Source organism: Marmota marmota, unplaced genomic scaffold (genome assembly GCF_001458135.2).
Source record: "Marmota marmota marmota unplaced genomic scaffold, marMar, whole genome shotgun sequence".
NCBI lineage: Eukaryota > Metazoa > Chordata > Mammalia > Rodentia > Sciuridae > Marmota > Marmota marmota.
In genome coordinates, this window is record NW_026000255.1 from 375,691 (window position 1) to 387,177 (window position 11,487).

General features: G+C 37.6%; 1 protein-coding gene across 1 annotated transcript; it reads right to left on the reverse strand.

The window, feature by feature from the left end:
• Positions 1-251: 251 nt before the first annotated feature.
• LOC107159978 (germ cell-less protein-like 2) lies at positions 252-1,754 on the reverse strand. Its single transcript, XM_015506615.1, has one exon. The coding sequence runs from the start codon at positions 1,752-1,754 to the stop codon at positions 252-254; it is 1,503 nt and encodes a 500-aa protein (XP_015362101.1).
• Positions 1,755-11,487: the final 9,733 nt, after the last annotated feature.

Genomic DNA, 11,487 nt, shown 5'->3' on the forward strand with positions numbered 1-11,487 from the left:
ACCAATAGGTGCTAACCACATATATCCTTGGGTTTGACAAGTATTTTCTTGGAATTAAATATTTTAATCCACAGATGCATGGAAATAAAATGAAGATGAAATATAGTCATTTGTGATATTACTGTATTTTTGAGAATATTTCATTTGTTTTATTAATCATATAAATTGTATTAACAGTAAAGCAATTAAATTAAATTAAATGAAGCATGGAAATTTTTCAAAATGTTAATATGATCTCATTGATAAGATAATCAGTTTTCTGTATTTTCTAATGATATAAATAGGAAGTTGCAGAATATATATAAAGGGAAGTTCAGAACTATGCTATCCAACTTCATCACCACTTGTTCCTCATCTTTTGAAAAAGTAAGTATTTTATAGCCTGTTGTTTTGCTGAAATTTAGTTTTCCACTAGCATCAAAATATACCAAAGTTAATCTGAACGCAATATTTCGTAGAGGTTGTAAGCAGGCAGAATCTTCACATAGCTGACTGAAAGTATTTTGCTTGAAAATTATATAATGGCTGTTAAAAATAACATGTAAGGGAAAGCCAAAATTGTAACCTGACCACTTCCAGGAATATTTACCATCTTTGATAATCCTTTTACCACACCTCATGCTGTATCCTTCAAGTTCTGTTTCATTGATGTCTCGAGGCCCGATCTCCCTGTATTGTTGTGCCTTAAGCAAGGTAAGCCATTGTTGTTTGCAAACAGATGACAACCACTCTGAAGGTATTAGACCATCTTGTTCAATGACTTTTGTTGAGGCCAGGTCACAGATGATATGCTGAAACCTCAATTTTTTAAACACTGGTTTAAATGATATTCCTTCTTCTGTGTCAAGAAAAGTGTTATAACCACCACATTCCCTGTGTCTGGAAAGCCAATTATTAGTATTAATTAGAAGCTGTTTCATTGAGCCTTTCCAAGATGGGTTAAGACGAAGAAACATCCACTCTTTAAGTGTTGTGTATATATCCATTTCCTTTTGTATTACTAGTAAATTAGAGGAAGAGATGAGCAAATCCACAAGCTCTATGCCTATTTCTTTGTAGAGCTCAGCTCTTGGGTGTGTCATCAAATTGTGAAGAAGCCATTCAAAGCACCCTGTCTTTACAGAATCTAACCCATAGGTTTCTGCTGCTGCATAATAACTACATACAGTTTTCACATTAATTGTATCTTTCATGGTTTCATTACATTGCTGAATTAAGTCCTCTATCTGAAGAAGACATGATGTTGCCAAAACACTTGGAACTTGAAGGGGCTCTATTAAGAAATACTCATCCCTATACAATGAACCTAGTACAAAGTGCAAAGATTGGATATCTATATTCTGGTCACAAATATCCAGTTCAATAATATCTTTGTGCAATTCTTCCCAAGAACTTCTAAACATATCAGCAAAGTAATCTGATTGATATAAAAATATTTTGTGTAAATACCATATTTTTCCCAGAGCACGGATTTTGATGTCACTGTTTTCCCCATTCAAAAATAAATTTTGGTAAGCATACTTGGATGTAATCTTAACTTTTTTTCTGTGGCTGGTGCTGAAGACTTGCTGTAGATTTTCTCCCTGGTCCTGAAACTTCTCGGTGTCAGGTTTTAAGCCCAAACAATACCCACCACTCTGCTTACGCTTCCGACTGCTAGATATGTAACTGGGACCCGCTGTGGCTTCAGACTGCTGCGGATCTATGGTACCTGGTTCTCTGCACCGCAAGATCCTGCTACTTCGGATCCCCATAGATAAAACCTCCCAGAACCCCTAAAAGAGACTCTTGTAGAGGCTTCCCAGTCATGGCATTGCTGTGACTGGCCAATACTGCCTAATCCCTAGATGCACTTGGAGCCTTTGGCACAGTCTCAAACGTCACAGAGGAGGCCCCACATTCTTCATTGTCTGTCCCGCCCCTCAAGTCCTTTGGCCCTGCCCCCTGACAACAGGCCCTTTCTGTTGAAACTATTCCCAACGTCTGAGTTTTCCTTTTCTTTTCTTTTGAGAGGAGGTCGCGCTATATGGCTCAGGCTGGTTAAGAACTCAGGAACCCCCCTGCCTCCCTTTCAAGTTGATTTTTCCTTTTCTATAAGGGATATCACCAAGTCAAAGCCTTTCTGGGGTATGGTAGAACCCTCAACTGTCATCAGTATTTGAATATAATAATTCACAAACTTTTAGGAATTTAAATGTTGAACAGTGGTGCCTCATTATTTTACTATTAATCTTTGATTCTATAGAAGATACATTAATTTCTTATAGATATACAGATATTTCAAAATAGTCTTCATATTACTTGCATATATATATGCAATTAGTCTTAAATTTGTAATCCTCCTGAATATATATTTTATTCTAATCGTTGAATATTGATTTTCTTGTCTTTTTAAAATGTCTTTTCTTAAATTAGTATTGGTTTCAACTGAAAAAAAATCATAAATCTATTACATTTGTGGATTAAACATGGTTTTATATATATATATATAAACACATAGCATATAGAGTAATATATATGGAATGATCAAATTAATTAAATTACCATATTGCTCACTGCCTTATAATTTTTTTTCCTATTTCTTTTTTTTTATTTTTTTTATTAGTTACACATGACAGTACAATGATCTTGACATATTGCCTTATAATTTTTGTGGTGATACATTTGAAATTTTCTCTTTGTTATTTTCATTATTATTTACTTATCCATTCACAAATCTAAAATGGATTAAGACTTGCTTATTAGAAGCACAATTCTTGATGTACAAAGCTCTTAGAGTTATTGTAGTCTCTATATAACTTCAAAACTTTAAGATGTCTTCTTTCATCTACTATACATTGCTACTTCCAGGGTTGTCATTGCTTGTATAAATTCATCAGTTCTCAATCTATATAGGAATCTTCATAGATAAGATATTTTTTTAAGTTTGTCTAAAAATTTGCTTTATTCACTGTCTTGGTTGTGCTTGGACATTTCTGTTACTTGTATCTCTGACTCTGGCAGTGCATAAGTAGGCTTCCTTAAATTTAGAACAACGTAAAATGCCTAATGGTAGTATACCATAATACTATATGATAAGGGAGAAGAATCACTAAACTAAATTTTATTAGTAGCTGCATATCCCACAGTGTAAGTACTATTTTGGCTACTAGCAGCATCACAGATCACTGCCTTGTTACCTGAATGGAGTGTCATCTCTTTATGTAATAAACATACTCTCAGGTTTTTCTTCTCTAATCTATACTCAAAATTGTTTAAACTATAGAAGAGATTACTAATAATAAACAGAAGTGAAGAAAAAGGAACAACCTTCAAAAACTATGGTAGTGACAGAAACTTGTGGGGATTAAATAGTTTGTCTGATTTTGATGGAAATTGAAAAAAGAGAGAGAAATTAATAACTTTATGAGAATGGAGGATGGGGCCACATCCAAGGAGAAAAAGTATTCAGTAATAGATGACTAGATATGAAGTAGTGGGTATTTCTTTTTTTTAATTTTATTTTTCTTTATTAGCAACACATGAGTAGTGGGTATTTCTGTGATCAAGACTAATAAGGTGCTCTTTCGCTTCGCTCCGGGCGGAGAAGCTGAATGTGTAATCAGCAGTGGATTGTAAGTACCCGAGGCAAAGAAAGCTCAGTGCGCCCCCCCTTTTTTTTTCTTTTTTTTTTGAATATTTTTTATACAGGGAGAGTTTGTGGATTGGGATTGTTGGCGGGGCTGTGGTTTCTGTGCCGAAAATCCACTCCGCGGGAGCCGCCATTTGCTTTCTGCTTGCTGTCTTGATGGCTCTGTATACACTGTCCAGCAGCTGCACCTAGAGGTTTGAGCTGGGCTGCGTGCCGAGCCCTGTCCTCCGAAGGCTGGACTGCAGCCTCGAGCGTCTCGGTGGCCTGTTCGCCGCTGCACCTTCGGGCAGAGCCTGCTCTGGGGTCGTTCTGCACCCCCCTGCCAGGGGACCCGTGCTCCGGAGGAGGGGGACGGAGAGCCGCGGCGGCAGCCGCTTGGGCCCCAGGGGCCGAGCACCGGGCTGAAGAGCTGCGGAGGCCAGGGCGGCTCTGCTACGGTCGCAGACAAGCGCGGCGCTCGTGAGCGTGGGAGGCGACGGCGGCAGGGTTTCATTTCTAGAAATCTGGACTGGAAACAGAAGCAGCAGTTTGTATAATCCCAAGAACTTGCTTATACCAGGAAGCTGTAAGGGCAACATGAATATCATTGATGAGATGTAACATGGTGGCAGGCGCAGAGAGATCAAGTCTCTGACATCTTCAACTGCGCGGGCATAGGGAGCCGTAAACTGTCTAAATGCTGTTTGCTCAGGATCACTAGGCAATGCTGAGCTGACGTGGATCTGGGGTGTACAGGCTGGGCCCCTCAGAACACACACACAGAGCCCGAATCGGAGGCAATTAAGCTCCGGTTCGCCTGCTTCGTGTGACTCAGCACTAAGGATCCCGCTGAAATAATTGGCCGGCCCTTAGGAACTTACAGAGGTAAAAGCCAACCGAGCCTTCATAGGCAGTGGCCACAGGACTGAAACGGGGATTGGGAGAGACAGTCAGGACCCACCCGTTGCATTGGTCACCCGGCAAAGGGAACAAACGGTCACCATTTGCATGGGATATAACCATGGCAGAGAAATGGCGTCACGGGCGGAGGAGATAACTGCATTGAAACCAGCGCGACAGGTGTGTAATCCCCTAGTCATCTCTCTCCACACAGCAGGGAAAACTTAAGGGCCACTCCCAGCTCTCCTGTGAACGCAATAACCAGACCGAGGGAATCAGGAGTGGCGCGGGACTCGCGGCGCGGAACTCCCGGCTACCGCTCCCACCAGTGCTGACAACTGAGGTCTCTTGCACCAGCTACCGGGGGCGTGGCTACAGGAGGGCAAGCAAATTCGCTGGGGGATCTCAGCCCCAAGCTCTACAAACTTAGGGTCTGAGGGAGGCAAACAGGGAGAGTGAGCCCAGGTGTTCATGAAAACAGGGCTCCCAGGAGCAGCAGACCTGGCGTGTAGCCAGTATTGTGGTGAGCGCCACAGGTGAGCACGGCCTGGCTTGAGGAAACACAAGACAAGGCCCTAGACACTCAGGATTGGAGACCCGCCCAGTCTAGGAGAAAGAGCTGCTGCACAGTGAATGGTTCCCACCTATTGAGAGGAGAAGCTTGGCCCAGTGGGCACAGCTCCACCTACTGGAAGAGAAGTTAATAGAACTCTAGGACTGCATTTATTATTATTATTATTATCATTTTTTTTTTTTTTTTTTTTCTTTTTTTTTTTTCTTCTTTTTCTTTCATTTTCAATTTTTATTTGTTGTTGTTCTTTAACTTTTTTTCAATGTTTCTATTTTTTTTTAATTTTTTTATTTTATTATTATTATTATTTTTTTTAATTTTTAATTTTCATTTTTTATTATCACTATTATTTTTGTTAAAAATTTTTTTTTCTCATCTTTTCTTTCTTTCTTTATTATCTAATCCTTGTTATTCTTGTTTCTTTTGTCTTTTCATTTCTTTTCAATTTTCTTATTCCCCCTTCCTTGAATTCTACCTGCCTACTCTCATTCTCTTTAGTGACTTCTTCCCTTCCCTTCTAATATCTTTCCTCTCAAGCATCAAATAAATCTATAAGAGTAAACAGTAACTCAGCAGTCAAACACAACAAGAAGTAACATGAGCAGCATAAAAAAGCAAGGAAGAAAAGGAGTACAAACAATGAAGGACAGCCTAAATATTCAGGAGGACCTAGAGTCAGCAGAAAAATGGTCATATAAAGAACTCAAGGAATACCTTAGACAGATGGAATGGAACCTTAAAGAAGATACGAGACAGCAAATCCAAACAGTGAAAGAACACTTTGAAAATGAATTACATAGACAGATAAAAGAAGAAGTTAAGCATCTTTATCAGGAGATTGAGATTATAAAAAAAAACCAAACAATAATTCTAGAAATGAAGGAAACGATAAACCAAATTAAAAACTCAATTGAGAGTATCACTAACAGAGTGGAGCAAGTAGAAGCCAGAACATCAGATAATGAAGACAAAATATATCATCTTGAAAAGAGCCTAGCCAACTCAGAAAGGCTGGTTAAAAACCACGAGAAAAACATCCAAGAGATATGGGATAACATAAAGAAACCAAACCTACGAGTCATCGGGATAGAAGAAGGTACAGAGATTCAAACCAAGGGAATGAGTAACCTGCTGAAAGAAATAATTACAGAAAACTTTCCAGAAATAAAAAAGGAAACGGATATACAAATTGTAGATGCATACAGGACACCGAGCACACAAAATCACAGTAGACCAACGCCAAGACACATTGTTATGAAGATATCCAATATACAGAACAAAGAGAAAATACTAAAAGCTACAAGAGAAAGGAGGCAGATTACATTCAGGGGTAAACCAATAAGGTTAACAACGGATTTTTCATCACAGACGCTGAAAGCGAGAAGATCCTGGAACAACGTATTTCAAACACTGAAAGACAATGGATGCCAACCAAGAATTCTGTATCCAGCAAAATTAAGCTTCAGGTACGATAACGAAATAAAAATCTTTCATGATAAACAAAAGCTAAAAGAATTTGCAGCCAGAAAACCAGCATTGCAAAGCATCTTGAGCAAAACACTACACGAGGAAGAAATGAAAAACAATAACCAAAACCATCAGTGGGAAGTGCCTCTATAAAGACAGAGGGCGGGGGGAAAGCTAACCATGGAGAAACAAACTAAATTAAAAAAAAAAAAAAAAAAAGAAGATAAATAATCAAACATGGCTGGAAGTACAAACCATATATCAATAGTAACTCTAAACGTTAATGGCTTAAACTCTCCAATAAAGCGACATAGGCTGGTAACATGGATTAAAAAAACAAATCCAACAATATGCTGCCTCCAGGAGACACATCTGATTGGAAAAGACATACACAGGCTGAAGGTGAAAGGTTGGGAAAAAATATACCATGCACACGGTCCTCGTAAGCAAGCAGGGGTGGCCATCCTCATATCGAATAAAATTGACTTCAAGACTAAATTAATCAAAAGGGATAAGGAAGGACATTATATACTGTTAAAAGGAACCATTCACCAACAAGACATAACAATTATCAATATTTATGCACCAAATAATGGTGCTGCGACGTTCATAAAACAAATTCTCCTCAAGTTCAAGAATCAAATAGACCACAACACAATAATTATGGGTGACTTCAACACACCTCTCTCACAATTGGACAGATCCTCCAAACAAAAGCTGAATAAAGAAACTATAGAACTCAATATCACAATCAACAACCTAGACTTAACTGACATATATAGAATATATCAACCATCATCAAGTGGATATACTTTTTTCTCAGCAGCACATGGATCCTCCTCAAAAATAGACCATATATTATGCCATAGGGCAACCCTCAGTAAATATACAGGGGTGGAGATAATACCATGCATTTTATCTGATCATAATGGAATGAAACTGGAAATCAATGATAAAAGAAGGAAGGAAAAATCCTACATCACATGGAAAATGAACAATATGTTACTGAATGATCAATGGGTTACAGAAGACATAAAGGAGGAAATCAAAAAATTCTTAGAGATAAATGAAAATACAGACACAACATATCGGAATCTATGGGACACAATGAAAGCAGTTTTAAGAGGGAAATTCATCGCTTGGAGGTCATTCCTCAAAAAAAGGAAAAACCAACAAATAAATGAGCTCACACTTCATCTCAAAGCCCTAGAAAAGGAAGAGCAAAACAACAGCAAATGTAGCAGAAGGCAAGAAATAATTAAAATCAGAGCGGAAATCAACGAAATTGAAACAAAAGAAACTATTGAAAAAATTAACAAAACTAAAAGTTGGTTCTTTGAAAAAATAAATAAGATCGACAGACCCTTAGCCATGCTAACGAAGAGAAGAAGAGAGAGAACTCAAATCACTAACATACGGGATGAAAAAGGCAATATCACAACAGACACTACAGAAATACAGAAGACAATTAGAAATTATTTTGAAAACCTATATTCCAATAAAATAGAAGATAGTGAAGACATCGATAAATTCCTTAAGTCATATGATTTGCCCAGACTGAGTCAGGAGGATACTCACAACTTAAACAGACCAATAACAATAGATGAAATAGAAGAAGCAATCAAAAGACTTCCAACCAAGAAAAGCCCAGGACCGGATGGGTATACAGCGGAGTTTTACAAAACCTTTAAGGAAGAATTAATACCAATACTTTTCAAGTTATTTCAGGAAATAGAAAAAGAAGGAGCTCTGCCAAATTCATTCTATGAGGCCAACATCACCCTGATTCCGAAACCAGACAAAGACACCTCAAAGAAAGAAAACTACAGACCAATATCTCTGATGAACCTAGATGCAAAAATCCTCAATAAAATTCTGGCGAATCGGATACAAAGGCACATCAAAAAAATTGTGCACCATGATCAAGTAGGATTCATCCCTGGGATGCAAGGATGGTTCAATATACGGAAATCAATAAATGTTATTCACCACATCAATAGACTTAAAAATAAGAACCATATGATCATCTCAATAGACGCAGAAAAAGCATTCGACAAAGTACAGCATCCCTTTATGTTCAAAACATTAGAAAAACTAGGGATAACAGGAACTTACCTCGACATTGTAAAAGCTATCTATGCTAAGCCTCAGGCTAGCATCATTCTCAATGGAGAAAAATTGAAGGCATTCCCCCTAAAATCTGGAACAAGACAGGGATGCCCTCTATCACCACTTCTATTCAATATAGTTCTCGAAACACTGGCCAGAGCAATTAGACAGACGAAAGAAATTAAAGGCATAAAAATAGGAAAGGAAGAACTTAAATTATCACTATTTGCAGATGACATGATTCTATACCTAGAAGACCCAAAAGGGTCTACAAAAAAACTACTAGAACTAATAAATGAATTCAGCAAAGTGGCAGGATATAAAATCAACACGCATAAATCAAAGGCATTTCTGTATATCAGCGACAAAACTTCTGAAACGGAAATGAGGAAAAACACTCCATTCACAATATCCTCAAAAAAAATAAAATACTTGGGAATCAACCTAACAAAAGAGGTGAAAGATTTATATAATGAAAACTACAAAACCCTAAAAAGAGAAGTAGAAGAAGATCTTAGAAGATGGAAAAATATACCCTGTTCATGGATAGGCAGAACTAACATCATCAAAATGGCGATATTACCAAAAGTTCTCTATAGGTTTAATGCAATGCCAATCAAAATCCCAACGGCATTTCTTGTAGAAATGGATAAAGCAATCATGAAATTCATATGGAAAAATAAAAGACCCAGAATAGCAAAAGCAATTCTAAGCAGGAAGTGCGAATCAGGCGGTATAGCGATACCAGACTTAAAACTATATTACAGAGCAATAGTAACAAAAACAGCATGGTACTGGTACCAAAACAGGAGGGTGGACCAATGGTACAGAATAGAGGACACAGAGACTAATCCACAAAGCTACAACTATCTTATATTTGATAAAGGAGCTAAAAGCATGCAATGGAGGGAGGATAGCATCTTCAACAAATGGTGCTGGGAAAACTGGAAATCCATATGCAACAAAATGAAACTGAATCCCCTCCTCTCGCCATGCACAAAAGTTAACTCAAAGTGGATCAAGGAGCTAGATATCAAATCAGAGACTCTGCGTCTGATAGAAGAAAAAGTTGGCTCCGATCTACATATTGTAGGGTCGGGCTCCAAATTCCTTAATAGGACACCCATAGCACAAAAGTTGATAACAAAAATCAACAAATGGGACTTACTTAAACTGAAAAGTTTTCTCTCAGCAAGAGAAACAATAAAAGAGGTAAATAGGGAGCCTACATCATGGGAACAAATTTTTACTCCTCACACTTCAGATAGAGCCCTAATATCCAGAGTATACAAAGAACTCAAAAAATTAAACAATAAGAAAACAAATAACCCAATCAACAAATGGGCCAAAGACCTGAACAGACACTTCTCAGAGGAGGACATACAATCAATCAACAAGTACATGAAAAAATGCTCACCATCTCTAGCAGTCAGAGAAATGCAAATCAAAACCACCCTAAGATACCATCTCACTCCAGTAAGATTGGCAGCCATTATGAAGTCAAACAACAACAAGTGCTGGAGAGGATGTGGGGAAAAGGGTACTCTTGTACATTGCTGGTGGGACTGCAAACTGGTGCGGCCAATCTGGAAAGCAGTATGGAGATTCCTGGGAAAGCTGGGAATGGAACCACCATTTGACCCAGCTATTGCCCTTCTTGGACTTTTCCCTGAAGACCTTAAAAGAGCGTACTACAGGGATACTGCTACATCGATGTTCATAGCAGCACAATTCACAATTGCTAGACTGTGGAACCAACCCAGATGCCCTTCAATAGATGAATGGATAAAAAAAATGTGGCATTTATACACCATGGAGTATTACGCAGCACTAAAAAATGACAAAATCATAGAATTTGCAGGGAAATGGATGGCACTAGAGCAGATTATGCTTAGTGAAGCTAGCCAATCCCTAAAAAACAAATACCAAATGTCTTCTTTGATATAATGAGAGCAACTAAGAACAGAGCAGGGAGGAAGAGCAGGAAGAAAAGATTAACATTAAACAGATACATGAGGTGGGATGGAAAGGGAGAGAAAAGGGAAATTGCATGGTAATGGAGGGAGACCCTCATTGTTATACAAAATTACATATAAGAGGTTGTGAGGGGAATGGGAAAATAAACAAGGAGAGATATGAATTACAGTGGATGGGGTAGAGAGAGAAGATGGGAGGGGAGGGAGGGGGGATGGTAGAGGATAGGAAAGTTAGCAGAATACAACAGTTACTAATAGGGCATTATGTAAAAATGTGGATGTGTAACCGATGTGATTCTGCAATCTGTATTTGGGGTAAAATTGGGAGTTCATAACCAACTTGAATCTAATGTATGAAATATGATATGTCAAGAGCTTTATAATGTTTTGAACAACCAATAAAAAATTAAAAAAAAAGACTGATAAGGTATATAGCTTTTAATATTTTATATGCATTATATTATGCAATAATATAATTTTTGTGCAACACTTATATGTATGTAATTATATATAATAAAATATAATACAGACAGATATGTAGATAGGTACAGTTTTCATAGTTCATAAAAGACTGATATTTCTGGAAATAAAATTTAAAAAACAAAAATACCTACTATGTATGTCAAATGTAACCTTCTTCAGAGGTTCAACAGTAAGTTTCACTATACTTTTTTTCACAAATACTTGATGGCATATTTTAGATAATGGCAAATTTTGACATTTGCATCCATCAGTCTTTTGTAATTTTTTCTTGAAATCTCTCATCAATTTGTGAAACCCATATTATTTTTAATATTAAGCATTTTTGTTTTCATGTGCAAAATATTTTTAAATGTCCTAGAAAGAGACTGAAC

Bases quoted from the DNA above. Each gene is read 5' to 3' on its own strand.
- LOC107159978 (XM_015506615.1), bottom strand. From the start codon at position 1,754: ATGGGGATCCGAAGTAGCAGGATCTTGCGGTGCAGAGAACCAGGTACC.